Genomic DNA, 25,944 nt, shown 5'->3' on the forward strand with positions numbered 1-25,944 from the left:
GTCTGACAGACAGCTTGTTATAGTACAATACCTGATGTACAATACCACAATACATGCCTGCAGATCATCTCCCTCCTTGCCACACTCATTTTCCCATCTTCACTCTTCCATTCACCAATCTCAGCTCTTCTTTTCTGTAGCTCCTTGGAGCTGGAATGAATTGCCTGCCACAGTAACAATCCTCCAAGTCTCTTATTACCCATCTCTTCTCTCTTGTGGAGACGCACCTCTTTGAACAAAAGACTCTCCTATCCATCCTGCCTTTTTCCTTTCTCTCGCTCCATTCATGGCTCATTTCATCCCTTCAATGGACTTGACTCCTCTGTTTCTGTAATAGCCAATTTGATTTTTCCCTCATTGAAGACTTGATCAATTTCTCTTCTGGGAAGTGTTTGGCAGACATGAAAGAGGCAGAATTAGAGCCTTTGGTTATGGGATTCATAATTGTACAACACACACACACCACCGCGGCTTAATATCTGAGGCTAATGTCGAGCCACAATACAGCACAACCTATGTGTTTATGTGTTCACATTGCATCTATCCTGCAACACTGAAGGGTAATGCAGGGTTTTTGAAAGTGTTCCTCATGGAGATGATAAAGCAGAAGAGTAGTAAAGCAACAGGTGCGTAAAAAGATGGCCTTCTTCAGATGGCCTTCTTCAGATGGCCTTCATCTGTGTAAGGCTGCTTTCAGACCTAGAGTTGTCTTGCTTTGGTCTGAATCAGGGACTCATTTTGTGACAGAGTTGTATAATTGCCTAGAGTTGGTTCGTGTTCTCACGGCAGCATTTACAAGCGGATCAGATAAAATTCCTTGTGCGAGAAAGCTGCTCTTGATTGGTCAGAATTTCCATGTGGGAAAAATCCAGGAAGTAACGCAAACGTTGAAGAAGAGTACACTTGCAAGATAAATGTGACACTTTCTAATGTCACAATGGAGGGACAACTACGCAGGTTGATTTTAGCGCTGCTCATCGTGGACTATATTGCTGTCATTGTTCATTTTAGTCAAACCATACATTTTGAAAACGAGGTGCGGCTCCAACTAGAAAACAATGTTTTGATGCATTGGATGTGCTGAATGTGCATATTAAGGCAGTACAGGAGGAGGTGCACATTAATAATCCTCCAGGAGTGTAACTTGCTCATGTTTAACCCAAACAATGTGTCATGTGACTGCAGTTGGTTCACATCCAGGTCAGAACACATTCTCACCACAAATGAACCGCACCAGAGTTCGTTTGTAACCGGACCGAGACCACCTCTTCAAGATGGTCTCGGTCCGGTTGTTTTGGTGAAGTTGAATAAACACATATCGAGCAATCCAGAGGGTCAAAAGGCAAAGCAAAGCCCAACATATGCTTTTTTTCCTTTTCTTGTTCTTGTTTTGTTTTTTAATGTAACAATTAGAGAGAGAGCTGAATGTCAGAACAACCTATGGATCTGAGCAGTGGCGTGAAACCAGGTGGAAAGTGTCTCACGTTTTGCACCATTTACCTTGGCTGTAGATTTTTCTAGAAGACAAATATCATAAAAATTTGCAGCCCAGAATATCCACAACAATGCTTGGTTCAAACCATTTTTTAAATATTTTCTTTGTTATAATTTGTTTTGCTACAGATGGCAATATAACGTTTGGGTTATAACCAAAAAACCATAAAGCTGGGCACAGTGGAAGAGGTTTATGATCAATCAGCTTTTAAGAAGCATATCTGATACATATATCAGACTAAATATTTTACACAATTTCTTAAGTAAATTTACAACACAATTACCATACTGTGACATATACCATTACCGTGATATAAAATAACATATATTGAGGCAGAAGATTTTAGCCACTCCGAACTGGGAAGAATGGAAATCTTCACGTTTGTACATACTGCATTGGGGATGTATATAAATACTACAGTCTATAAAATTTAATCCAAAATTTTTAAGCAACCTCCCATCGTATAAATCATATATTGAATATTTTAGTAACGTGTAGTATACATGGTTACTATTTAAAACTGCAATGTGAACAAAGCAGGGTGTAGCTGTAAAACAAGCAAGTCTACTCAATCAACTGCAAAGCTCCAAAAGTGGTGACCAGCCATTATTAATGTTTCCTTTATCTACTGTTGTCCTGATTTTCCTTATCCCAAAACGACAAAGCCCTGCCACAGTTTCTGTTCACGCTGCGGTGGAAGTGAACAGCAGGATGAGAGTGAAGGACAAGTCAGCCCATCGATGTGTTTGGCCCTCGGGGTTCAGGTGTAGCTGCTTTGGCTGAGTGCGATAAGAGCGGGCCCTGCGATCCCCAGGAATTTCCTCTAGGGGTGTTGCTTTTAAATAACCCTGGACACACAATAGCCGGGGAGCTCATCAGAGCCAATGAAAGGAGGGAGGAGGAGATGAGAGGAGGTGGGGGGGAGGTACGCACACAGACAACTGAATGCAACCGAAGTTCTGCTTTTCTTTATTCCCCCTCCTGCCTGGCTGTCTCGCTGTCTTCCCCTCAGCCTGTCTGTCTCTCTGTCCGAGCTCCCTTCAGACTGAATGGCTGCCTGATAAGGGTTGTGATTACATTGATTTGGTGTAGGGCCATCTTTACTGTCTGTCCATCTTCCCTCCTCTCCACCCTTTCCTTCACCCTTCTACCCTTCAATAGACTGTAGCTACTCGAGGTACCACAGGTGCAAAGATCTGACAGATTGCGATGTGTGGACACACAGAAAACACACATTATCGTGAGGCATGTCAGAGAGAGGCCACCTCTGTTTAGAGTAAAGAGGGTGTCTGAAGGTAAAGGGCATGTCTAAATCATCTGTCAACACAAAGAACAAGAAAAATGTAAAGGCGGCATTATTCTTTAAAAAGAAAACAGTAGTCATTAAACCAACTATGTACTTAATACGAGGTTTATTATAGTTAGAGTGATTAACTTACTATTATGAGTGACTATGATTGATTAACGAATGGATCGTACCTGACCACAATCCTCCAAACATTAACTGCAGCTTGTAATATCTAAATCTGAAAACTCCGCTCCAGACAACTCAAATGACTGCCGTCAAAAAGCCATCGAACAAATCATGAGAGATGTTCGCTGAGGCCGCGGTCGGAGGATTCAATGATAAATTTGCCCTGGCTATCATCACTAGAGGACAAGTCAGTACAATTATCAATCTTGATGAGGATAGGCCTCACAAAATATTCATCCTCATGGCAACCAATTACCCGCAGCAGAGCCCTGCAACGCAAAGAGCTCCTATGACCTTCAAGAAGTATTCTTGAAACCTGACACAGTGTGGACATACACCGCCCAGCCAAAACATTAAAACCATTGACAGTGAATAACATCAGTCATCTTGTTACAAAGCAGTGGTCTGTTGGAATACCTTGAGTCCTGGCATTCATGTGGATGCCACCTGACATGCACAACACCAGACCAAGCACACCCCCTCATGGCAAAGGTTCTCCCCGATGGCAGTGGCCCCCAACAAGTCATACGCTTTTCCACATCGCAAACACTGCTCAGGTGTGGTTCAAGGAATATGACAAAGCGCTCAAGGCGTCAAACTGGCTTCCAAATCCCCCACATTCTAGTCCGATTGAGCATCTGTGGGATGTGGCAGTACCCCAGAAGTCCTGTGTCCATGCCTCAACAGGTCAGAGGCCCCACGGTGGATTGAACTTGGCTCTGGCCTTTCGAGGTGTGAAGAAAGGACCCATTGACGGTCGACCCTTTGATTCCTGCATGGTGCGAGGTGGGGCACTGGCACATGCCACGAATGTTTGATCTGTTGGGATCTGGGGAATTTAGAGGCCAGGTCGATGCCTTAAACTTTTTGTCATGGTACTCAGGTCATTCCTGAGCAGTTAATATGGTGTGGTATGGCACATTGTCTTGATGGGGGGCCACTGCCATCAGAGAGTACCATTACCATGAGGAGTGTACTTGGTCTGTATGGGTGTTTGGGTGGGTAAGGCATGTCAAAAGGCATCCACGTGAATGTTAAGACCCAAGGTGTCTCATCACAACCTTGCATTTTGAAACGATGATCAAAGTTATTCTCTTCATCTGTCAGCGGTTTTAATGTTTTGGGCTAATTAACACTAGTTAATGGCGTTCCGTGGTGCCCATTGACCCGGTGCGTCACTGAAGGCCACAGTGGCTTTGTCACATCATGGAGGCAGACGAGATGACGCTGCTTGGCCATGTGAGCGGAACATTAAAAAACACCCAGATGTTACTGTTGATGGGAGCACCGTTCTCTGCAATTTCTACAGTAAGGAATTTTCTTACCATCGGAGGACTTCAAGCCTGAAATATCACCTCAAACCCATAGGTCCAATTTAGCACAGCCTCTGATGCTAGCGCCAGCAGCCACCCTCATCAAGCCACAATTGACCAGACATTAAGATACAAACTAAACCAACCTATGACCGACTAACTAGCTCCCTTGCAAAATGGATTCCGCGGTAGAGGACAGGGAGACAATTGTGTTCAAAATCCAACAGCTGTACTATGACACATCTGCCAATATTCTTGCGATTAATTTAGATTAATTAATCACAGAGCATGTAATTAATTAGATATTTTGTAACTGCTTGACAGCCCTAACATATATGTATTAATAACTGCTTTTACTTGAGACACCACTTGAATCCACAGAACAAGAAATTAAGGTGTTAATGGTGTTCCCAAATCTCGACCAGTGGACCTATTTCTACCATCGCAGATCATATACTGTCAAAATCAGCCAACCCTAACACACACACTCACATATACACATACATATATTTGGTAGCTCCTAATATGTTATTGTCACACTGTCTTTGTTCTCATCAATGATCCCTAGCAACAAACCGTGCCCTACATCGCTGTGCGTCTCTGTCGCTCAGCCACTCTGACTGGCCTAGATCTGAAGTGATGGCTGATGCAGTTTCTACAAGTTGGGTGTCATTCAGATCTTCTTCCAGCATTCATCTTCACTACAAACGAAAGCCTCAGGTCTCAGTGGAGCCCCGAAGGCAGACGTGCCAGACAACTTCATAGCTGTTGCTTGTCTGGCTGGCACAATGTAACCGTAGAGGAGCAGGGGTACATGAGTTTGTCAAGCATGTGTGCGTGGGTGTGGGTGTTACATGTGTGATCTGTTGTGATTCATTTGGTCTGGAGCTGACATATTTATTAAAAAGAACCTCTGAAAATAGATACTGTATATATATGGCCCAGGATCTCTGGACGGGATGGCCCCATCTGTAAACACAGAGCTGCTTATATTTAGCACAGACAGGTATGTGATTGTTTCAATAGAAAGCAGAGAATGTAAAAAACTAGCGGATAAAACTTTCACTGGGCCACATGAAAATCGCAAAAACCTCCAAGCAGGTCAACCAACCAACCAACCTGTGAATTCCTAATTTAGTGAGTTTAAATGCTGTTTTTCAGCTGAGTTGGTAGAGGGCACCACAGAGATAAAAGCTGAGTGAATATTGGACTTACGATCATCAGGTGGACACAAACACGACTCCATATGAATGATAATGTTGCTCCCTATCTGCTGGAATAGTAAACAGGCAACTGTTTGCCATACTAACCTATAAAGTGATAATATACCAGTGTTGTCTTCACAGCTTGTAGCAAAAACTATTTACAAAAATAAAGAATTAAATTGAGTAAATAAAGCTGAAGTAATAAAGTTTAGCTGAGCAATCTCATGCAGTGATTTTCAGCAGTAATTCACTGTAACCTTCTATAAAATAGGAAAACAGCTGTTTGTGGTTCAACACAGCATATTATTTCAAATCACATTTTATGATATGAAATTGCAACTCTTATTCAAAACTACTGCATTTCAAAAATACTGTGTCAAAGTGACATAATGCTAGGGCCCTACAACCACTCAAAAACCCTGTTTCCACCAAACCCTTTCGGTATGGTACCTTTGGAACCAACAGTAACCCTTCAGACACGGTACCAAGACCTTAGAGTTTCAACCGCACACAGTACTCTTAAATGTGGGCGGGTTTATTGTCACTCACTGCTCCGTATTTCCTCATTACTGGTGACACAGATGGAAATCTGCACCTCGTTTATCGTCCACAGAACGAGGCTGCACGCTGACATTTTCAAAACAAAATAGAACAGGCTGCAGTGAGAGTCTTTAAAAATAGTGGGTTTGTGCATTTAGTCCGTTTCAGGCAAGCTCAGGGGTTTAGTGTTGTCGTAGCCCACAGGAACAACGCTCCACAATGCTTGTTTTTTGTCCAAGTGAGTATTAGAATACATGCAGTTCACATAACCCGGCTGGAATTAATATATATAAACACTTGAAGATCCACTTGTAACCAAAAGTGTTTGTCATATAAAAACTAAAGTGATGTTAAAAGTGAAACTTAAGGTGTGTTGATTAATTTATGTCGTCAACTCATGCATTGAGTAACATTACAAGTAAACGTTCCACCTTAAAAGTCGCCGGCAGTCAGCCCAGTGAATGAAGTTATCTTTTTCTCCAACCCCAGCTGCTGTGAGAGGCAGCAAAACATCCTTTCATTTTATAGTTACAGTTTACTAATAAAACTCTCCACAGTATGAACAGTGGTTACATGAGCCTCAAAACCAGACACAACTCAGCCCTGAGCAGAGTGACCGTCCTCTACTGACCAATCAGACTGCAGTGTTCACAGCTCCACCTTTTAGTACCAGATCTGTGTGCTAGGTACCCCAACAGAGGGGGGACCAAACATGGGGACGTTGATGGAACGGTTCCATTGGTACCATCCACAACTTTTCACAGTGGAAATGAAAATTAGTGTACAGAACTGCACTGTACTGTACTACTTGGTGGAAATGGGGCTTTAGAGTCAATGATCTAATATAGCAGGGTCACATAAGCCCCGTTTTCACCTAGCAGTACGGTACAATACAGTTCAGTTTGTGTATTGTGATCAGTAGATTTGCTCATGAAAGTCAAGAGCATTTGTGCAGGTCTTATGCACAGTTTTCAGTTTTTGGTGAATTTGACCTGCAAATTTGCACCTTGTCACTCTCCTGACAGTTCAGAGATCAGAGATGCCTCTGAAACAGAGACCAAGCCTCCAGCAGCAGCTATTCTGAAAGGACTTGTAAATGAATTTCGTTGTGACACATTCTGGTGTGAAGAATTCCCAGCGTTGATGTATTTCCTAAATTTGATTTGTCTAAATCACACTGAGACATGTCTGACTGTCTGTGTCGTACCGCTGAGCAGGGGCTGGTTGCGTCTATGCGTGGCGGGCAGTGGGCCCAGGCGCTCCTGCCGCTGGTTCAGAACTCTGCCCAGATGGCCCGTGTGACACAGGCTGCCGACGGTCACGCTGTGCAGGTACACCGGCTCCACAAAGTGGCTCAGCAACGCCCCCTGCAGGCCCAGGATGTTCCATCTGAGGTGGGGAAGCGAAGAGAGGGGAAGTTAGGGAGAAAGTGGTGTGATGATTGAAAAGAAGATGAGGAGGGGTTGATAGACAGAACGGCATAAAGTGCATTTGTGAAAATGTAGGTGAGGATGACAGAAAGAAGGAGAGAAGGAGGGAAGGCAACAGTTGGGGAGGGAGATAGAATCAGGGCGGGAAAGGAGTAAAAAGATGGGCAGAGAGAGTCAGGGAGAAAAAGAGGGAGACAGATGTGAGAGCTTCAATGACAGGTAGAGACAATTTGATCATTATCTTGATGTGGGACGTGATGAATAACAGCCACTGGACTGACAACACACACAAACACATAATCTGACAGACACACACGTCCTCCTATTCCATTTTCCCTGGTTCAGAGACACAAACCATCATCGCCACCACCGACAACAATGCTGCCAAAGGTCAGTCCATCAGCATTCACTACATGGAGCTACGCATTACCACGTGTGCATTCATCAGTGCCATTGAGGTTAATGCACTGCACGGCAACCTTCCGTCGATTGTTCAGCAAGAGGGGCAACCACCTCAGGATTTGTTTAGGGGGATCCACCAGTGACACAAAATCACTGTGGGGCTAATCCTGCTAGCCGCACCAACGCCTGATACTGTAGCCAGCTGGTCATGTGCCACCTACTGCCTCTATTTAACCAGCAGATGCTAATTTATGGATGGAAAATGATAATTACTGTGTTTATTATCATTCCTGCCCTTCATAGGGAGAGACGGCCTGCTGTGCGCCTGAGCTGTGTACTCTCCTATGCACTGGACTAATGAACTTATGCGAGGCACAATCAAAGCCTCGACATTATGCTACTAATTTTTAGATCATTGTTCTTTTTGTTAATCAATGTCTCTTTATCATGGATGCAATTACAGCGGCTGCTTGTTTTTTTTTGTGTTTTTTTCCCCCCAGACTTAATAATCACTCATTATGGCTTCTTTCGCTTCCCTAGCAGTCAATTAACATCAACGGCTTTCTGGGAATCACTAAACGCCGCTCACGAAGCAGCGGCCGCCTGCCTACGCTTTACCTGCAATCTGTCAGCAAGATCTGTCCTTTACCTCTCAAACAGAGAGGAGGAGCTTTGTTCAAAGAGCACACACACACACTCACACACTTACACACACACAACCTCAGTGCTTCACCAAAACAGAAATAGTTTAGCCTGAAATATTAATTTACCCAGAAAGCGACACCGTGAATCAGAAACATCTTCTAATCTCATGCAAGAAAAGACAGCCATCTGGCTTGGGTGTGTGAATTTAAAGAGAGGAGAGGGGAGAGACCTCTTCTCTCCCTCTCTCTCTCTGTCTGTCTCTCTACATCTATCCTTTCTTCCCTCCCCGGTAAACGCCGACCATTAAAGTAATGTCTTCATCTGCATAAAACTGCAGTGGAATGGAGAACATCATCGTTATATGAAAGCCATTTAGGCCCCTCAATTAAATCCAGCTGTCGACTTCAAATCAAATATTAGCAGAGGAGCTTCACGGGGCCAGGTTTAAGAAAACAAAATGATCACATCAGGTGAAGCTATGATGGGCCGAGATATTACCCAATATTAAAAATGTTTATGATAAGAGCAAAGATCTTAAAATCCCTTATGGTCAAGACTGAACTGAGTATAATTAAGTGCAGGAGCTGAAGGAAGTGGGGAAATAAAAAAGTAATGGGAGGTTGCAAAATGAGTGTGACAGAGGATAAGAAGAGTATCCAGGGGATCACTTTAAGACTGCAGCAGTGTGTGTGTGTGTGTGTGGCTGTGTTGAGTCTGCGGTCCTAAGCTCCTCTCAGTTCCACCCTCCACCCTGACCTTGATAAACTGGCCCTTTGTGACCCACTCACTTTAACGACGGCCACCCATCATTTACAGCGATATAAAAAATATAAAAAAATAAAAAAATCGTAAAGAGGAGGCTGTGGAGCAAAGAGAGCGCGTCTGCCGTCCAGCTTGGCGGGACGGATGGAGGGGAGGGGATGGTGTAAGGGAAGAAAAGCAGGGTGTCCCTTCTCCCTCCCCCGTCACTCTATTTTTTTGTAAAGTAATTGCTTTCACCCCCGTTGGTGACCTGGGTAGATTTAATCACACCATCTCCAGCCCTGGCCAACTGAATCAAATTGGTCAAATTAACAGCGGCTCCACAGGAGAAGGGTTCACCTCTCTCTCCCTCCTTCTATCTCTCTGTGCGTGTGTGTTTGTGCCAGTCCTTTCACACACAACAGCGGCTCAGCTGTAGTCCTGTATGGCTCAGTTGGCACAGCGCGGTGCTTACTAAGCTAAATTCATGGGTTCAGTTCCTTTTGAGGCCCAGTCCTGGCAGAAAGACTGAGACTATATTAAAAATCGATTTCAGATATGTTAGAAAACGCAACATCAAGGGTGGAAGTAGAGAATTACTATTGTTGAGTCCCTTCATTGTGTGCTGGGTATTTTTAGCTACACTAGCAGCATGGCTCAAGGGACGGTAATGTCAGTCTGTCAAGAAGAGAAGAATGTATTTAAAATGGCAAAGAAATGTTTATTATTACACGTTATATTATATATTTATATCTTGTTTTTTCAGGGTGTCTACAGATATAACCAAGTTCAATTTAGGACTTTTTAAGACCTTTTTTAATATCACCTTATATGAATTTAAGACCAAACCTGCAATGGAAATTCACATTATTCACAAGTGCTATATCGTAGGCAACTGGACTTGATTGATTTTCTTTTCATTTCACCTCTCATCCAAGAAGCTTCTTCAGTTCTAACGACTGGTGCGGAGCCACAGGCTTTAAACTCTGTGTAGGTGTGAACTGTTACAGAGTCGAGAGGTCACAATGTGAGTCGTTCACCCACGTGGCCATCTTGTGTGTCATTAGGGTTAGATGGGTCCAGGTGAGAACTGGTGTTAAGTCGTCTGTGGGGGGATCCCGAGACTGCATTGTAGGTGGGTGATAAATGGTGTCATAGGCCACCTCCTCTGTTTAACGATGGTCGTTGCAGTTTGACGTAGATGATGATGCTTCTTTCAAACATATTTCTTCTCTGGCCAAGATGTGAACATTGCTGTCCTCGAGTGTCCCTTTTCTTTTAGATGTAAGTGGACAGCTGAGTCTTGACCTGAGGAGCTGGCTCTCCTGTGTTGTGCCATGTGCTTGTGGAGTGGTTGTTTTGTTTCCCCAGTGTATAAATCTGTGCATTCCTGGCTACACTGAACTGCATACACTACATTACTCTGCTTATGCCACACAGAGTTTAAAGGTAGGATCTGGAGGATTTTCAAACAAAACAAAATATCGACATATACAAATGAAATCCTGCTTAATCATCACCTATGGGCTTCTACTCATGTGTGGTGGTGACTCTGTTTGCAGAGCTCCTGCCCTTTAACTGTATTTTGATGTTTTTGTGAGCTCGGACCGCTTCTGGGCGGAGATTTCCCCAGCCAATGAGAGAGCACAGGTGCCGTGCCCGAGCGTGTCCGAGCGTGAACCTCTTCTGTGAAGCCTTCTTCCGTACCTCCGGGCTCCGTACACCCGGGAGAGTTGAGCCTGATAGGAGGGGCCAAATTTGAATGTGTGTTTACAAACAGCAACTGGAACATCCTCCAGACCCTACCTTTAAAGCCTGCGACTCCGCACCGGTAAGTTAGAACTGAAGAAGCTTCTTGGATGAGAGGCGAAACGTCTTCAAGAAACTCAAGCAAGTCCAGTTTCCTACGACATAGCACTCATGATTACCATGACCTGGATGACTGAGAATCTTCACAGACAAATACACAAATCTTTATATATATATATATATATGTGTGTGTGTGTGTGTGTGTGTGTGTGTGTGTGTGTGTAGTCTTTCCAGGTAAACACACTGATGGGTCAGTTGAAAATGACCAGTAAGGAAAAATGACAGTTGGGGGAGTTTAAGTTTAATGTGTTTAATGTAAAAAAGAAAACAAAATCTCATCACTGTCATAATTGCTATTCGTTATTGTAATTCTTCATTCTGTCCAAAGATTGTAAACAGTCTTTGGGTCTGTCAGGCTGAAGAAGTTTTGCAGTAATGTAACTAATAATATTTAAGACCCATTGAATCTGAATTTAAGACAATTTCAGATGTTTTAAGGACCTGTAGACACCATGTTTCTGGGGGTATGTTTAGGCACAAAAACCACTTAGTTATGGATAGGAAAAGATCATGTCACACAATCAGCACAATCTCAGCTGGAAGCGAGGTCATGTCTCAGTATAAAACAACCACTTTTTGTGGTGCTATCCCCGCCAGAAAAACAGCGACAGGTTGCAATAAATAACAAAAAAAACAATTGGTTTTGTTTTTTGTTGGTCTTGAAAAGTGGGAAGCGGCTTGGCAGGCATCTCTTCAACATAAACACCTCTCTGGTACTGTACATAAACATGTCATTTCTTTGGTGATTGGTCTCCTTACTTTGACAATGACAGATATATATATATATATACATAGATACCTTTTAGATTCTTAATTCACCGTTCAATTTCCACCTATAATTCATGTGTGTTTGGGTATATATATCTAAATGTTGCCAAAGACATTAATGACATCTTTGCTTTATTGTAGTGTAGTGTAGTGTAGTGTCTGTGGACATACAGTACGAATTTGGTGACACTGACACCTGTGTCCTGAGGCCAGCTGATTTTTTTTAATTCCTTGTAACGGGAGCACCGTGTATTTACACTACACGACAAACGGCAGCAGCGTGACTAGGTGCTAAGTGTCTATTCTACACTTAGAGCTGTACTTTTGACATATTTTCTGGTCGTAGATAATTGAAGAATGAACTTTGAGTAAAACGCTGCAGCTGCTCATCACTGTCACTCTTTACCTGGCTGCCGAATCACAGTGGAGAAGGAGCAGGACAAATACCACAAAAGCCACCCATCACATGGAGGAGAAATATGTAAAAAATACTGCGTCTTTATTTTCATATGTTTCCTCACATGAACACACATAGACCAGTGGGTCCATCCTCCCTCCCTGTGCTTCAGCCTTCCCTTTACTCAGAGCAAGTACTCTACCTTGTGGCAACATTTTTACTTCCTTGAATATTCCGTATCATAGCAACCAGACACAACCAAAGCGCCTCAGCTCTAGAAATGCTGCACCTATAGATACTGTTTCTATTGCTGCACCTACAAAGTGCTGTCAAATGCTCCCAGCTGGGTGTTTCCTGAGAAGCGCCTGGTGTTCTCAGCTCCTTTGGTGGACAAGGGGCCTCAGTTTCTCTACTAAACATATGTGTGTGTGTTTATGTGTAGGTATCTCCTCCGCCTGTAAAGATGCTCCAGTGTGTACACACCGATGCCTTCACTCCCCACACGTGAGGCCAGTGTGAAAACGGAGGCAGGAGAGCAAAGCTGTCCTGTTTTAGCGTTGCCGTCTGTCCTGTGCCGGCTTGCCAACATGCGGACGATACATTAATAATTTAAGAACACACACAGGCTCCATTGTGTTGTTGTTCTCTGTGTGAACTACGTGTGTTCCAAGTTGTAAATTAGTATATAAATAAACAGAATTAAGCTGAAGTTAAAATTATTGTTAGCAATAAAACATTTTTGGGTCGACTGAATTTCAGTATGGAAACATCACCCTCACATTTAAGCATGTAACTGCTAAAACCTGAGAAAGAAAATAAATATATAAATAAATATCTCACAAAGCGTAACAGGGTTGAATGACTAATCTCTTAGCTTGAGGAGAGTCGGCCCTACAGATCTGGAGCTTAAAACGATGACATGATTAATGCACTAATTCATTAGAACAGGATTACCTGTTCAAGTTACATATGGGAAATCAATAGTCACCATCCGGCCTACAAAGGATTTCATATACAGCACGGCTTACAGCAACACAACGACACACAGAGGTGTGCAAAAGTAAATATCAGACAAACCTCTATCTGACTCATGAAGCACACTCTAAAATGCTTTATTTAAACAGGGATCACTCTTTCTCATAAGGAAGATAATCTCCTAATAAAGTTAACTCTTCAATGAACCCTTTACTCTTCTTTTCTTGCGTAGGCCAGAGACCTCCTGGGTGAGAACGAGCTGATCACACAGTTTGTAAGGAGTTCAGGTGAAGGCATCTCTCATGACCTTTACAATACGATCAACACAATCCCTGCACTGATAACAGCAATGCTCAGCAGGGATGATGGGTAAATTATATTTGCAACTCTTATTGATCACATTTCGAGTCATAGTGTGCACCTATTTTACCCAGTCTTGAGAGCTGAGACTAATCATGTCCAGCCCCTAACAAAAACGTAAATTATAACTTATCAAAACACTGATTTTGTTTCCGGGGTGAAACTTTATTTTAAAGGGATTAATATGTTTGGAAAAAAAAAAAAGATTCATAAAATATTTTAACCTGCTTTTGTTTTTTAAAGCTTTTTTTTAATGTTTATTTATTTTATTTTTATTTTATTTATCTATTTTTTTATTCATATTTTTTTAAACATTTTTTTTTTTACACTTTAAAGCCCTGTGCCAGAAAACAGCCTTCTTCCAGACAAGAATTCAGCACTTAAAAATTTTTTAAAAATATGTGAAAAACCTATCAAATCAGACATCAACAGTATGTACTGATAACACTGGCATAAAAATGTACTGCTATAATCATCTCATTTTAAAATATAATTATTGTGAGTCAGTCTGCAACTTTTAGCAGCACAGAGCTAAGATTACGTTAGCTAGCTTGCTACAGCATGCTATATTTCTGTGTCTTCGTTTCCCCAAAATGCCGTGACTCCAGTACTGCTTGCTGAAATTTATTCACTTTGAGGAAAGTGGCATCTGTGACCACTCCAGGAATTCTAGGGTGCTTTCAGATTGAGAGTTGTCTTGCTTTGGTCTGAATCAGGGACTAATTTTGTTGCAGAGTTGTATAATTGCCTAGAGTTGGTTCATGTTCTCAGGGCAGCATTTACAAGCGGACCAGATAAAATGCCTGCATGAGAAAGCTGCTCTTGATTGGTCAGAATTTCCATGTGGGAAAGATCCAGGAAGTAAACAAAACGTTGAAGAAGAGTACACTTGCAAGATAAATGTGACCGCCTCTTCAAGAAGGTCTCAATCCGGTTGTTTTGGTGTGCATCTGAGTGTAATTGCTGTGTTCACACCTGCCCAAACAAACCGCACTGAAGGGGCAAACAAACTTGTGTTCAACTGAACCGAACCAAACAGGGAAGGTGTGAAAGCAGCCTCACAGTGGACTGCTTCAGCAACTAATGTTACATGGAGCATAAGATGGACTTCGTTTCTCTATTCTGACGGTGTTACACCATCGGGGCCTCACTGTTATGACACGCCCCCCTTTCAACAATCAAATCAAATACCTCCAAACATTATATCTCGTCTGTCTATCCTGCTTCACCTGAAAATACATCACGATACTGAAGCTAGATACTCTCAAAACCTTGTTTCATCTGGACTTAAGGGCTTTGGTAATGGTGTTGTTGAAGTCCTCTGACTATTTTCTGTAGAAGAAATACGTTGTACACAAACAAAACATAAAGTCTGACTCAAAACTTTAAAATGGTGAACAAAGTAACATTTTTTATAAAGTCCAATATCAAACCTGTGTAATCTCAGCAAAAGACAGCAAGGACAGCATTTTATCTGAGAGGAAAAAGATTTGATTTCCAGTTTAAACTCGCCAAGAGAGACCAGCAGGTTGTTTCAGGTATAAATCAGTTTGCAGGATGTTCAGTATAGCAGCAGCACAGAAGGGTGCTTTCGCCCAATTTAGTTTTGACCCACTTGACAGATAACAAAATCAACAAGTGAAATGAGGCAGAATATAAAGGGAGGGTTTCGATTTGGAACAGAAAGACTGCCACAAAGACAAAATGCAACGTTTAACCCAGACAGCGACAACGTTTTAAACCCAGAGGTAACATCTGAAAACACTGACCTGGTGATCTTGTCAGTGCAGGACATGGTGATGAGCTGCTCGCCCTGTAGGACGCCGTCCCACGTCTGGATGGGTCCCCGGCATCGCACCGGCACCGTCCCCTCGCCTGACTCGATTTTGGTCCGCAGGTGGCTGCGGTGCTTTCTCATGAGGTGTCTGCTGCTGTGTACTGCAAACACAACACATACGACCACAGTCTTCATCACTCTGCATTATGTCATTCTGTGTTACAAGGCTTTGCTGGATACCAAATTTAATTAACCAACACTGAATTTCCACATAATACAAAGCAGTTTCAGATTTAATCAGCAGCCAAGATTCAGTTTGTACATTTCTGATTACATTTACTCAAAATACACCAGGTAAACTAGGCCGGACACATTATTTTCCTCAATGTTGCTCTTTATATATTATAGAAAAAGATCCATTATATCGTCCATAAAGCTCTTAGAGGGGATCACCTACATCAAGAATTCCAACATATTATTTCTTTGGCCCAAGATGAGCTGCTCCATAGACAATGAATGAGAGACTGATTTTGAGGACCCACAGACTGTTTGTGTTCTCACTTCTGAAGCAGCAAAATGCAAAATGTTGCAAAAAGAACCTTCCCCTGGGTGCTCTCTGTGTCATCTACAACAGTGGCTCCCAACCTTCATATTATAGTCAATGCATAACAATGACAGTGCAGAACAACTGCCACAGTTACTGATACTGTGCAACTACTCCTAATAGCGAACGCAATAACTGCAGTAAGTTTGTGTAAAAAAGCAATTTTATAGAATTTTGAGCTGATTGTTTCATGTGAATATTACATCATATTATTTTAATAATCGTACATACTTGACCCTTTGAAACCCGAGCAATAGGCTTAATTTCTTACAAAAAGATGCGAAGCAGGCAATGAGCAACCAAAGAAGAAATTACCTGTAACCTCACTGGCCAATCATTATGTTTTCTAGGCATGCCCAAAAATACAACCATACTGGTAAGAGATGGCAGCTGTTACTCGTAAAATAATTTGGATTTAATCTCATTTATTATATTATAATTAGGAAATATACCTGAAACTGTCCAATGCAAAGATAAATATTCATTAAAGATACTTTTAGCAAGTAGCATGAAAGCTATAACTCGCAAATGGTTGCAAGTTGATCCTCCATCATAGGCCAAATGGCAGGGGATTATAAATGAAATACACTGTATGGACAGAATTTCTTTCATTCTACGACTTTAGATGGAAAAATGAACAAAAAATTTGGGAGAAATTGATTAAAAAAATAAAAAAATAAAATATATATATATATATATATATATATATATATATACTTTTCTAATAGAGGGCGAGACTGAAAGCTGGCAGACTAGCAGAGAGAGTGAAAGCTTGTGTTTAGGTCTTCACTGTGCCCTTATCCTGTGAGATGTTTTTGTTTTCAACTTAATACCTTGAAAAAGCAGTCTTAGCTGCTCTGCACTGACTTCCTGTTACATTTAGAATTGATTTTAAGGTCCTCCTCCTTGTATACAAAGCCCTAAATGGACTGGGACCAGGCCATATTGCTAACTCCCTTGCTAATTTGCCTCTAATAATAATAAGAACACTGTGATCATCTGCTGCTGGTTTATTGGAGGTTTCCAGCAACAGGGGGAAGAAGATCGGGATGCAGCCTTTGTCAATTACGCCCCCAAACTATGGAACACACTATCTATAGATATCAGGGAGGCTAGCTCGCTAAATATTTTTAAAAGAAAGCTAAAAACGTATCTGTTCACTTTAGCCTTTAACTAGCTCTGACTTTGTGATACAGGTCTGAAACTCTTTCTTTTTAAGCTTCACGCTGCTGCAACCTTTTTAAAATCTCACTTGATTTGATTTTATGATTTATAGTTTTATAACTTTATGATTTCATGAATCAGTTCTGTTTTATGTTCATTCTATTTTCATGTGAAGCACTCAGTGCTCATAATGCCCTTATTGTAAAGCACCCTGTGCTGCATTTCTTGTATGAAAGGTGGTATATAAATAAAACTAATAATGTCATTCAGTTTTAGTCATATAAATTATCAAAATGCTGAGATGTAGGCCTACTGTATACTTAATCAAAGAAAGTTTTCTTAAACCCTTAAATTCAAGAAGGCCTCATGACCCCCCAGTGAAACTTTGACGACCCCAGGTGGGGGTCAGGACCCCCGGGTTGGGAATGAGGGCTCTAGAACATCTTCTCCCAGTCATTGTATTTGGAGCAGTTCTAGACTTTTACTTGATGACATCAAAAATTTGAGTTTTAGCACTCTAGCTTTTGGATTTGGGAGAGAGTTCACTAATATTTTTTGACTGTCACTGACCACAGGAATATCATGTATGAGTTTAGAAAACAGGTGTAACTCTCCTTTAAGTGTTACATTCTCTGTATCAATTATTGGTGTTCATGTGCAACTGGATAAATGTACTTAAAACAAAATAAATGTTTATTTAATATTATGCTAAGCCCATAAACAATAAGAGATTACAATTATATCTTTTAAATGACAGGTACTGATCCCAGCAGAGGACAAACATTGCGATTCCTTTCAAAGCAAAAGTTTAAATGAGGTTAATGGCTTCATTTAGGGAATTAAATGCATTATCTCGGGACTGTTGACTGCCTAATTGTTAATGAAGTGAGCATTTGACTGGATTGTTGCTGGATGTTCAGAGCAGTCTGCGGTTTGGGAGGAAGGAGAAGGAACCGTTTTCGTGGATGAAGCAGTTTTGATGCATCCTTGATGAAGTTAGTACTGTTCACATAAGGCATGGTATGATGTAGTACTGTATGAATAACAGACTGTACGACCATCGTCTTTTTAACTCTGTTAGTGAGAGCACAGTCCCTTTGTTTAAACCACTCTCACATGGTTTCATGTGTGTGTACCAGGCAGCTTGACCTCTATGGGCGCTAATATTGTTAACTGAAGTACAAGGTATTGGAAAATAGTCTGCGTAGTATCAGAAAAATGTGGGATAAATTAAAGATGTTTTCTTGCTTTCAGTACAATTACAATGTGGATATCTCTCTAAGAGTGTGACCGAGTGTACGTGAGTAATCAGTGTTTTTGTTTTAATAACCTCTCATTTCTTCAGGCTTAAAATCTCCTTCCTTCTCTCTTCCTCCATGGCTGTTGCTCTGGCTGATGTGACAGCGGCTAAAAATTAAGCCCCGACTTCCAGCTCAGAAATGTTTAAGAACAGTCAGGGAAAGGTACTAAGTAATTTTCTAATCTCTGAGAGCGCACTGCAGAACATTTAAGAGGTTTAATGACCAAAAACGTCAAGTTCAAAGGCTTCTCCAATGACAGCGTCATCTTTTCTCCCTCTCTCCTTCCATCCTTACTGGTTTCATGAAAATCTCACCATGCACTGCACTGTAGTGTATATTCATAGAGCTGAATAGCAGCTTCAGTCTGTGATGAAAGGAGGAGGGGGGGGGTATATATATACATTCTACTGATGGAAACTGCAGTCCAGATTACATTTCTGAACTCGTAGGCCACCAGAAAAATGCTGGGCAAACCGTCTAAATGAATATACAATTTATTTTCAGTGGGTAAGCAATAAAATGTCATCTAGTCAGCACAGCGTGGCTGAAAGAGGCCAAAGCTGGGATGTGACATGAAAAGGATGCCAGCTTCTTGACAGTGTCTGTAGGAAAAAAAAAAGCAGAGCAGTTGCTTTCAGAATATCTGCCAGAGAAAATAATCTATCTGTAAACCTGAGAGACTGACTGAGAGAATGGGATGATAAAGACAATGGCAGTAATTACATGACGTAGAATTGTGCGCTGTGTATTAAACTTAATTTTGTCAACAAACAAAAGAAACAGAAAGGCCTGGTATCTTACGGTCAGTTGTGATCTCATACGGCGAGTTGAGCCTCCCGTCCCCACACGGCGACGTGCTGATGTACATGTGGAAATGAACGTTGTCTCTCAACCTGTAGCCGCACTCCTTGTGCCGCACAAATATCGACTCCTCCCAGTCCTCTGGCCTTTTACTTTGAGAGAAAAAGGCAAGGAAAGAGAAAACAACAAGAAGGAGGGAGACTGATGAGAGAGGGAGCACCATTTATCACAGCATAGGAAATAGATTTCTACTTTTCGTTTCCAATGATGAAGTGAGGCGGAGACGGAGAGAGATGGACACCGGCCCTCGCTCTGACCACAGTCCATTCTCCTGCTGTCAGGTGAGACTCCATGACATTACTCAGGCTGTCTCAATGTCTCAGGGGAAACAGGGAGAGTGAGTTTAACCTGTGGTCTAAACATGCTTTGTATTTGAGTCGTGAAAGTGTCAGCATGAAGGTCAACTAAAGAACTGACTGAAAGAAATTAATGGTTAGACATTTAACAAACATGCTGTTAGGGCTTAATGAGAAAACAAACTATTATTAAACGTTAAGGTTCATTCTGCCTGCTGCATGACGTTTGTGGGCTTGTTAAGGTCCCTCACACCAAGCCGACGGTCAGCTGTCGGTCACTGATCGGCCTTCATTGATTGTCTGTTGCCCTGTTTTTGCAGTGTGTCCCACATCGTTGGCACTTGTTTGCTTTTCTCCAGCTAATTCAGCATGTTGAATCTGCTTCAGAGAAGTGGGGCCTGTCGTTGAATGAAATGACTCTGACTGGCAGTTCAGCTCAGTGCATGAGAAGTATAACAAAAGTGAGGTACGTAAACAAAAAACTAAAGTCAAGAGGGCATGAGATCAAAAACAAAATTCTAATCGGAGGTAAAATTAGTATTTTAGCCACTGAGCTCTTTAGAAGAAACATTCCATAATAATTGTTTGTGTAACTGTTCGCCAGCACATCAACTTCAACTTTATATTGTCCCTAGAGGGCAATTAGTTGCACAGGAAGTAAAAAGACACTTAAAAATTGAGAGAAGAACACATAAGAATAAAAATACCCAACAATCGGGGGGAGGTGGGGGGAACCAAATACAGTGATCTGTAACAAGAGTGGTCACAAACAACATCCATCAATATCAACATTAACACCACCGTCATCATCGTCAACATCATCACCATCACCCATCACGTGATCATAACAAGAGTAACAACCAGCCAAAAGAGTAGCCTCAGTACTAAGTATGACTCTTCCACTGCCCTGCATTCAAGTTAGATAACGTGTTTTCTCAACATCGGCTTGTGTTGTTAATGTGCTAACTGGCTAACTAGCATCTTGAATCCGTCCTTTTGGTCTTCTGGTTTCCCTTTTTGAATGAGGAACAACCGCCACTTGCTGGTATAGAGAGTTATTACCTTCCATTCAGGCACAGAACATACATGCTAGTTGGCCACTGGCTTTTTTCTCTGCAGTGTATTCAAGTGCAACTTTTTGGCCGAGACACAGGCAATCTGAGGTGATGCAACACTCAGCCCTCGACACCACCAGTTCTTTGATATTGGTTTGGTGTGTATGGGGCTTTGGGGCCACTGGGACAGCAGTAGCTCAGACCATAGGGACTTGGGTTGGGAACCGGAGGGTTGCCTGTTTAAGTCCAAATATGGAGCGTGGACTGGTGGCTGGAGAGGTGCCAGCTCGCCTCCTGGGCACTGCCAAGGTGCCCCTGAGCAAGGCAGGTTATGGAAAATGAATGAATGAATGGCGATCACCTTGACTGTCTTTGTCTCTGAAACGCTATAAAATGTTAGCTGAGACATAATTTCTATCTAAGAAAGTCTGTATCAGTCTCCTTGTGATTAAAATAATTCTACTTTAACTGGTGTTTTATGTGTTTTTATTGTTTCTGTGACTGAGTGTTTTACAGAACAATTTTCCACAACACCGTACAGTCAGCACATTGGATGTTTGAGGTTATTAAACAGACTAAACAATGGTCCAGTGTAACATGAGGATTTGATAAATATTTGTGATAAAATAACATTTCCAGTCATTTTTACGGATGGCTAAATCAATAGTTTATAAAAGCCTTTTTTCCATTCATTAACAATGAGCTGAGATCTTACAATATGACCGACCAGGTGACACATAATCTAACATAAATATCATGGTCATTGTTTCTGCTGTGAGCAGCAATAAGGCTTTCATCACTCACACACATAGGCACTAACACATATAGTATATTTAAACTATGCATCATGATGCAAAGCACAGCGTCTTTATATAACCTCTCCTCTGTCTCCGATGTCCTTTCCCTGCGTGTAAATATGGCAGTTCTGGCATTTTGTTTGGTCATTTCATTATGAGTTATCTTCCCCATTAGCCATTTTACTCAGCTGCAAAGTCTCTGTACCTGCCACCCAGCATTGTGCTAAGACAAAAAGTCAGTGCTGTGTATGCAAATATGACATTCAACGATCTAGACTTCTAGCCACTAATCTGATGAATCAGCCTTGCTATCGAGTTCCTCGGGGAGCTCAAAAACATAATATATGCTTGTGCACTGGAGGCAGTTCGGAGTCAAAACTCATCAAGACCGCTCTTGATGCTGGTGAGAATCTTGGTGAGTTTGTGTGCACCAGAGCACGCCGTACAGTGGCACAGGTTGCAAAGGCACACACAGTAGATGCATTTAAAAAAGTGCTAAAAACAAATAGGCCATTGAGACCCTGAGCTGAACCAGTTGAGTGTGTGATAGTATGCTTAGTTAGCTGGAGAGAACAGCACACATATGACTCGTTGATTATTGAAAAGTCTCTGATGCGGAGCTGTTTCCATGGAGCTTGTTATAGAGGAGAGAGCATTCTTTGGCACTGCAGCGAGAGGTCAACAAACAAGATATTTAATGTTATTAAGCACACTGTGATGCATAATGTAATGTACTGCATGTTAAAGTAGTTAGAGGCACCTTGGAAACTAAACTGTAGGAAGCCTACGCATCATTCTGCCTTCTCTCCACTATAATAAAACTAGATGGCACTCGGCTTGTGGTGTTCAAAGTGCCAAAAGAACATACACATTTGAAAAACTCAACACAAGCCAAGTGCCATCTAGTCCCATTATATTGGAGAGGAGGCAGACATCTCTATGGCCAATATCTCCAACACTCCACACAAATCAATCTAGACTGATGAATATCACCACAGGTAAGACGAAAAATGCATATTTCTGATTTGGGGGTACACTGTTCCTTTAATTACTATATTTCTGCTAATTTATACCATGTTACTACAAAGCAATACTTGCTGTAGATAAAAACTTTCCAGACAAAGCACATGGTCATCTTATTAAGCCCAGTTCAGACCAAAGATTCACAACATGACGAGTTGAAACATGCAACTACTTGCAACGTGCCATTGTGCAACGTTCTAAAAACCTGCTGGTTCACACCAGTGCAACTAGATGAGACGGTGTATCATCTCTATGCAACAACTTTCTGTACTTCCGTTCTGATTTGCAGCTTTTCAGGCTTATTTTGTGGCTGTATATAATTTGTAGCCTCTTAAAATCTGAATGAGGATAGTGATAGTGAGATACTGGCTACAGCTGCATTTGTAGTAGTGATGAAACGGTGAAAAACAGAAACAAAACCAGCATCAGATCGGCTGTATCCATAATAAATTTACCAAAATAATATTAAAAACCAGATTAATCAATCAGTCATTGAGGATGTATGTCTGTGGGGGGCATGGGCACATACAGCGAGCAGCAGCAGCGACCCAGCATATGACTTCGGCACACCGTGAGGACGAAAACAGAGGCCTTGGCAGGGACGGAGCACCTGCTGCAGAATTGGAACTCGCCGTCCGCGGTCATTTTGACTTGCGGTCATCACTACAGGCTGTGGAAATGTGTGACCAGCCTTACGTTCTTAAACCAGTCGACGGCAATTTAACCAGCTGAGTTGCAGGTGACACCATCAGCTGACTTCAGTCGAGCTCAGACGGCCAGTTCACACGGCTGCAACTTTTCTCTGCAACGTTCTGAAACAGTTTCGTCATGTTGCAAATCTTTGGTCTGAACACCACCCAACAGTGCAGTTTATATTAAATAGGCCAAACTCGTTCAGCATAATACTTCCATTATTTTCAGAGTTAAAACTAATCTAAAGAATCCAACATTCATGTCGTATTTTTGGTGGAAACAGAATCAAGTCACTTCACATGTCAGAACAGAACCATGAGATGAAGGCAAAGGATTTTTCAGTACTAAGCCAACCTTCCAGAAAACTAATTGGCTAGTTACAGTGAGCATTATTAAGTTATTCAAGGGGATAAAGAATGTAAATTCCTCAGGGGTAAATACAGCACTCAAATAATGTCTGCGTGTCTTAAAGTTTCACGGCAGGTGACAGATCTATTACCTTAAGAAGAGTTCAAGTTGAGAGTAGAGGAAGCGTAACAAGGCTCTGCGGGCTGTGACCTCAGCGTGACAGTCATTGACCACTTGTCCCTGGTCACTCAGATACTCCCCGTTGATACACTTGGTGCCCGTGGATAACGCCACCACCTGGGCGTGCCTCAGGTCCAGACCTGTTAAACAAATTACAGACAAACGTTGATCTTATTTTGCTTGTCATATGTTCCACTGACTGCACTGATTCAAAAATCCATGAGTTTAATAGCAGCCCTCGGTGTTTAATATCTAATGTATGGCCTTTCTGTCTGTGAGAGGCATTTTGTCATCATTAAAAAAGAAGTCCGAGAACACGCTGACATTCACAGAGGAAGAAAGCAGACTAACATTGCTTAGATTGCTAAAATCAACCACAAGAAACAGTAAGGTGGGCGAAGGTGAAAAGCCAGAGTGCTCAGACAATACATATGACTGTTTCTGTTTCTAAGATATTCATGCATAATGGATGAAGACTGGTTTTGGGAGAGGACATAAATAAATCACATGTTGAACTTCAAAGACGTTGGTTTCAAAATCACAGATGTTGCCTCTAGAAGCTCTCCACATCTTTTATCTATTGCATAAATTTGTATTTGGCGAAGGCTTCCTAACTTACATATTTTAGAAAACAAAGACCCAGATGCCACAAGGTCTTTTCAAGAATAAAGAACCAAACCTGGGGTAAGCAATGCATTTTCCATCACTAAGGTCATGCTCAGTGTGTCTTCACTCTGCACCTGTGCACGTTTGAATACTTTTAGACGCTGCCAACTTGTCCTGAGGAAGTAGTGGGCATACATTTGGCATAGTTGGGCCAAAAATGTCTTAACACTACTTTGTATAAAACAAGTATTTTTTTAGAGTAAATAAATAAAAAACATAAAATAAAAAACAGGAATTGATAAGAAACTAGAATTTCCACCCTGCAGTTGTATGCCTCTGCACACCAGTCAAGTTTCCCTCACAGTTTACATCCCTGTCTGTGAAAACATGGATGCTTCACACACAGAAGATCTTTAAAATCAGCACAGTTTGAAGATTAGTGTCACCAATTCAGTGTCTGACTAAATGTTTCCCCTTCTGTTCCTGACTTATGACACCCGAATAATGGCCAGAAAAGTGTTTTGTGCAGAATATTATGATGCCACAGTGAAGCTGACCTTTGACCTCTTGAATATAAAACGTCATCATGTCATCATTACTTCCTATCAGACATTTGTGTGAAGTTTTGTCATAATTAGCGTTGGAATTCTTGAGTTATAGCCCAAAACATGTCTTGTGTGGTCTCAGTGATCTTGACCTTTGACTTATGACCACCGAAATCTAATCAGCTCATTCTTCAGTCCAGGTGGACGTTTGCGTCAAATTTGAAGACGTTCGCTCAAGGTGTTCTTGAGATATCCCATTCACAAGAATGGGATGGACGGACGAATAACCCCAAAACATAATGCCTCTGAAATAAAAAAAAGTAATTCTAAAATAAAACAAAGCTAATACAATACAAATGGACGGCAATGGGTGAATGGAAAAATAGACTTCAGGCTGAAGCTGGTCTTCAACTTCATCAGTGACAGAGTTCCCTTTGCTCACACAGTGAAATGAAAAAGAAAACACAGGAGGAGAACAGGGTAAAAAGGTCATTCTCACAGATAACTTTGGGTTATTTCCATAACCACAGTTTGCTGAGTAGCATCTCCTCAGAAGCCCCTATCACACCACACCAGCCAGGATTAGCTGGATCCAAGGAGTGAGGGAGGGATGAGACCCTCCACCTATAAACTGGGCCGGCACCACTCCTTCTTACTCAGAATTTTCACCTCTTCACATTGAGACGCACACAGGAGAGAGCTGAGTCTAAAACCAGGGAAGGAGGAAGGGCTCTTTTCTCCATATTCACTCTGTGTGATTTTGTGGCTGCTTTAGGATGTTTGTGTCATGTGAATGGTATACTGGATGTCGATATATGCGCCCATAACATCAAATGCAGCGAGCCAATCACGAAAGGTCTAGAAAACACAGCAGAGAACCAGACTTGCTCTCTACATCAAAGGATCGGGCCTGCTGCTTCTTCCAACTGTTTTGTATCTCTGTAACAGCTGCACCAAAGATCCAGGCCCAGGGATGTTCCTGCAGGACCATCACTGACTCACTGACTCACTCCCTGACCTTGACGTGTTTCTAATTCCTGGGACAGAGGGGCAGCAGCATCACGTTTCTTGGCTCAGCTT

The 25,944-nt window shown here is 41.8% G+C and overlaps 1 protein-coding gene across 1 annotated transcript in view; it reads right to left on the bottom strand.

Moving 5' to 3' along the window:
- The window catches only part of adarb2 (adenosine deaminase RNA specific B2 (inactive)), a 266,657-nt gene that overhangs the window by 12,751 nt on the left and 227,962 nt on the right, over positions 1-25,944 (bottom strand). Inside the window, exons 5-8 of the mRNA XM_050057205.1 lie at positions 23,685-23,853; positions 19,262-19,413; positions 15,384-15,552; positions 7,235-7,416 (exon numbers count right to left, since the gene is read on the bottom strand). Coding sequence (XP_049913162.1) covers positions 7,235-7,416; positions 15,384-15,552; positions 19,262-19,413; positions 23,685-23,853 — 672 coding nt within the window. The remainder of the gene's footprint in view (positions 1-7,234; positions 7,417-15,383; positions 15,553-19,261; positions 19,414-23,684; positions 23,854-25,944) is intronic.

Source organism: Epinephelus moara, chromosome 11 (genome assembly GCF_006386435.1).
Source record: "Epinephelus moara isolate mb chromosome 11, YSFRI_EMoa_1.0, whole genome shotgun sequence".
Taxonomy (NCBI): Eukaryota; Metazoa; Chordata; class Actinopteri; order Perciformes; family Serranidae; genus Epinephelus; species Epinephelus moara.